The following is a 5,169-nucleotide window of genomic DNA, read 5'->3' on the forward strand; positions in this document are numbered from 1 at the left end:
GCACCTGCCGCCCCCGGGCTGTGCGCTGCCGCCCCGGCGTCCAGGGCCCAAACCGCCTGCAAGCGCGGGAGCGCGGCCGTTGCCTCTGCGAGGAAAGGCTGCCCGCGCGGCCGTCAGGCCCTTTAGCTCCGCCCCGGCGGCCCCGCCGCGAGGCTGCGGGACTGGGGCCCGCGCCTGGGCTGCGCTAGCAGCGAGGGCCCGGGGGGGGGCGAGCGCCAGGCGAGGGGAGGCTCCGTGGGGCGGGGGCCCTTCTCCCGAGCGCGGGGAGGAGCGGCCAGGCTCGGCTGTAAAGCGGCGCCAACATGGCGGCTGCTGGAGCCGTCGGGCAGCGGGGCCGCGGGGCCGCGCCGGAGGAGAGCCGGGGGGGAGGGCGGTGGCGGGCGAGGCCTGTGCCGGCACGTGGCGCCTAGAGCCCCGACGGGGCGCCCGAGGAGCGCGGCAGGCCCGAGGCTCGGCTGCGGGCTCCAGCTGCGGATAGCCTGTGCGGGCGGATCCCGAGGAAGTGCTGGGGAGGGTCCCGGCGGCCGSGCTGGCTCTCGCCGGGTGCATTGGTCGAGCGTGACAAACGGGAAAAGCAGCAGGGCGCTGTGAAAAAAATACTTCGATTTCTAGAAGGCTGATCTGACTTACTAGAAATATTACATGGATTTTTTTTTTAAAGGTGATTTAATCATTTTGACACATGACATACAGCTGGTTAGATTACTATATTTCAGCACCTCAATTTTTTGGATTTGCTGTTTCATACACAGTTACAGCTTTTCACAGGAACAAAAATTCTGACTTTTGATGGAATGTAAACAGCAGTCGTCAGTCATTTGGCTTTGAAAACAGGGAATTCTGATCATACAGTATGAGGTTTCATCTTTTGTATAAATTTTTTTTTTACTGTAGACCTTTAATTTTAACATTTCATTTTAACATTCCTGCAGACGTTCTGTAGCATTTGTAATTGTAAAAATATTAAGTCAAATGTTTTTATTCTTCCTGAAAAAGAAGGAAAAATACCACACTGCCTTAAAAAAAAAAATCGCACTGACCACCCTCATTAAGGTCTTCTGCTCATAAAGAATGCAGGAGAGCAAGGGCAAAGCTTTTTTTCTTTTCCCCCTCTTGAATTTGCACAATTGCAGATCTGCATAAAATTTGTGGCATAGTGTCGTGATCAAAACCTACCACACAGATCTGAGATCATTCTGCTCCAGATCATTAGGATCAAAAAAACTATACAATTGACAATATTAACAGTAGTGAAAACTGTGATTTTTTTTTTTTTAAGGGCTGATTACATTTCTCCCTCTAAAGGGGTATGTAAGGTAAAGGTTTTTAAGGACACCTTTCTCTCCCTTTCATCCCAGCTAATTCCTAGTCGGTCTTTCTGGGTACTTCATTTAGGCCTGATCACCCTTGCTGGATATGCAAGATCTGGAAGCAAGAGTGGCCCTTAATAGCACTGATCCTAAATGGCTGTTTCAGTGCTGAGAGTGTGCCAGTTTATGGCTCTTCTCTGATGCATGTTGCAGGAATGCTTAGGAGGTAATTAGTAGCGTAAACTTTCCTTGCAGTGCCTTAGGGTCCAATTCATCTCTACGCTATTGCGGAAGCCAGAGCAAAGATGAAAAAAAGGCAATCTGCATCTTCCCTCCCCCATCCTAAAGCTGTTCGTGAGTTTTTCCTCTTGGTTGCTTGAGTGGAATTCCTCTTAGTGTAAATGAAAGATAGATAGGTGCATTGAGAATGAATATATGCCTTGACTTGAAAAAGTGGGCTCAAGTCTGTGTACCTGAAAAAGCAAAACTTCCTCTGAAACCTGTGTATTTGAAACGGTATTGCACACATTTTTTTTTCTATGAAAATGTTGCAGGATCAAACCCATAAGTGTCCAAATAAATGTGGAGGGACATGGTCTGGAGCTATACTTCACTTGGCTTTCACTTGTATTAAGATTTCTCTATCTTAGTTTCACTTGTATTCTGATCCTTAAGCCATCCATATAATTCCATGAAAATAGTCTTCCTGATGCACAGTAGGAGCAAAATATGAAAGATGAATTAAGCAGCAGGGATTCCTTCCTCCTTCCCCTACCCCGTTACTTGGAATTTGAACAAGTCATGTACGTTTCTGTAGAGCTAAATCTATAGTGTTGGCAGCTTCTCTGTATTCTCTATGTTTAGAGTTTTGTTGATTTACATAAATTAAGCAGGACAAATATTTAACAGTTGAGTTGAGGTTTACTTGCAGATCCTGTGTTAAGAATTAGTCTTATGTTTCTGTAAGAAACTTCCGCATATAATGTTACTGACTTTATGAAAGTTTTTGAAGATACCCTGCCCAATAACCACTTTATGATTCTTATTCAAAGTATTAAGCTCCAGTAAATTAAGCTGGAGTTTGTACTTCAAAGAATGCACAACAGTGAAAAGGCAGTAGCTAAAATTCCATTTGTTTTGTTATTGAAAATGATGGTTAGAAGATCAAATAGCCCTATCCAGACAGCAGATAAACATTATAGTTTGCGAAAATCCCTTAAAGAAGGTTGTGCTTGAGCACAAAATCCCCTTCAGTCTGTAACACACTCCAATAATAAAACTGAACATAGAAATGAAAACTTGAAAAATTGCAGAGACCTTTATGTGTACTGGCTAAGTTCATCTAAACGTGGATTTAAACTTCTGTTTATATACACTTTGAACTTGTTCTGTTCTGTGACATTTTATTGTGAGCATGCTCCGTTTGCCAGATTCTGCTCAGATGTGCATTCCTGGTGCTTACTGCAGATGGAGCGGGAGCAGAATTTGGCCCTCAGGAATCCAGTACTAATGAGTTCATAATGCGACAGCAAAGATCTTCCTCCCAGAGAGTCTGTTGCTATCAGTGCAAGAGAGTCCACTGTAACTATATCAGAAGTAAAAATGATATTTTAAAATTATTCATTAAATATTTTTGACAGATAAGGGAATATTTCAAGGAAATATTTCCTATATTTTGACAAACTCAAATTACGAAATAAAGCAAATAATATTGCAAATACTTGATAGTGTTAGCTCAGAGAGGTGAAAGCAAAACTTCACTATCCTTTTGTCCTTTATTGGCAATAGTCACTGTATACTTTAATATGGACCCATGAAGATTTTACATCTTCATGGTGTTTTTGCCTCAGGCATTTAAACCTGTGTTTTCAAAAAATGCTCTTTGGTGACAAAGGGCTTCTTCCTCATGTTCACAGATTAGAGAGTAATATCGGGACTGCTCTATGCCCAGGTATTTAGTCTCTGCAGCATGTGTGCTGTCTCCATCCTTTAGGTAGGAATGAGATCTGGACTGAGGCTTCTTTCTGGGCAGCTTGTGGCACTGTAAGTTCTTCCTTCATTTTTTGTTCCACGTCCTTGCCTCCTCCCCTATCCACCCTCTTTCAGCCTCCCCTCACTGACTCTCCCTGCCCCGTATCATCCTGCACCTGCTGCATTTCTCTCTCCACTCTGCCAGCCCTGACACCACCATGTCATCCTGTCACTGCCACCACAGAGGCAGGGAAGTGGGAAGCAAAGCTGGGGGATTTCTTTTTGTGTGGGGACACATATGGAAATGCCAGGGGGTGAGGGAATGGAAGAATGCTGTGCTGGGGGACACTGGATATGGGGAGCACTCTCCAGCCTGGAGAGGTTGGGCAGAGGAAGAAATACTGTGCAGTTAGAGTGGGGACAACACTTACACAAATAGGCTAAGGAGTACTGTGTGTTCTGGGGTATGGGRGCATAGACCACGTGGGGAGGGCAACTGAAGGGTATGTGACTATAGGCCAGCTGAAGGTACTGGAAATGCCGTTGCACCTGCATCAGGAGGAGCCAACACCTACCCCTTCTGTGGTGGTGGAGCCACTCGGCCAGACCCTTTCCTCGCAGCGAGCTCTCCAGCCCCAGCCCTGACGGTGCTGTGTCTTGACTCGCACACAGTGACCCCGCAGGGGCTGTTCTCTGCGGTGCTCATTAGCTGTATATTCCAAGCCTGATGTGACTGAACATTAATCAACACTATTTTGTTCAGTTAACATACAATTTCCCTCCTATTGTTGTCCTTTTTATGATGTAAATAATATCAGACAGTTCCAGCTATTCCAACTGTGTGCTGGGTAGCAGGTTGGTAGGGGGGCAGCCATGGCCTCCTGGTGTTCTCCTGTCCCCTTCTGACCTGGCAGGGGTTCACCTGCGGGCTGGGGGCACGCAAACAGGAATAGGAGGAGAGAGCGGTGCAGGTTTGGAAGCCGGCTGCATGCTGTTGGCTCCGGAGCAGGAGAAGTGCCTTGCAGTCCTGCCATGCAGTCCCCTGAGAGATCCCTTCCTTTGCAAGCAGAAAGCGCCAGAGGAGGGTGCCCTGCCTGACGGGAGACTCCACGTGGGCACAAGGAAAGGGGCTGCAGGGCTGCTCAGCCCTGAGGGGCTCGTTCGCTTGTCTTCTTAACTTCAGCAATGCAGAGGCTGGAATTTTCTGGAGTAAAGATGGAATGGAATGGAAAGATGGATGGAGCAAGGGAATAATGACATCCTGGGAGCAGATACAAGACCAAAAATCTGTGTAGTTGAAAGGGAAAGGGTTTTTTTTAAGCAGGTTGGTTAAGTCATCAGGTTTGGGGTTTTATTAACACAAGCAACCTTTTCAGTAACCGTAGGGCTTTCAGTTTGAGCTCTCCCAATGTTCCTGAGCTCTCTAAATGAAATAGGGGAGAACAGATTGTATGTTCTGCACTTTTCCAGTTGAGACTCTTCTAGAAACCAAATTTGCTCCAGTCTGATCTGCACAACCCCTTTTGGCAACACTCCTAACTCAGAAAAAGTGGATAAGTTAAATTCATACCAAGACCAAGCTTACGCACCAGAGCCTCTGTATCCATTTTGGATGTAACGCCACTGAACAGATTCAATTTCCAGACCAGGGCACCCCAAAGAGGAGCTCAACAAGAGCTTGGACCTCAGCAAGATCCCAGGCCTGCCACGTCTCCCGCCTGGCAGTGGGAAATGGCACCCGCCTCGTGCCCCAGCCCCGGGAGCGCGACGGCTGCTCCGGCAGGCAACAACGCGGCTCGGCCCCGGCGCACCGCGGGGACCCTGGACGGGGCCCCGGGCTCACGGCGGCCCGCGATGCCGCCGGGTGGGGGCGGCAGCGCCGGCCGCC

At 47.8% G+C, this 5,169-nt stretch overlaps 1 protein-coding gene across 1 annotated transcript in view; it reads right to left on the minus strand.

The window, feature by feature from the left end:
* MTX3 (metaxin 3) overlaps positions 1-4,888 on the minus strand; it is a 15,322-nt gene extending 10,434 nt beyond the window's left edge. Inside the window, exons 1-2 of the mRNA XM_026073771.1 lie at positions 4,852-4,888; positions 5-153 (exon numbers count right to left, since the gene is read on the minus strand). Coding sequence (XP_025929556.1) covers positions 5-153; positions 4,852-4,888 — 186 coding nt within the window. The remainder of the gene's footprint in view (positions 1-4; positions 154-4,851) is intronic.
* Between the last annotated feature and the right edge of the window lie 281 nt (positions 4,889-5,169).

Source organism: Apteryx rowi, unplaced genomic scaffold, assembly GCF_003343035.1.
Source record: "Apteryx rowi isolate R43461 unplaced genomic scaffold, aptRow1 scaffold_377, whole genome shotgun sequence".
NCBI lineage: Eukaryota > Metazoa > Chordata > Aves > Apterygiformes > Apterygidae > Apteryx > Apteryx rowi.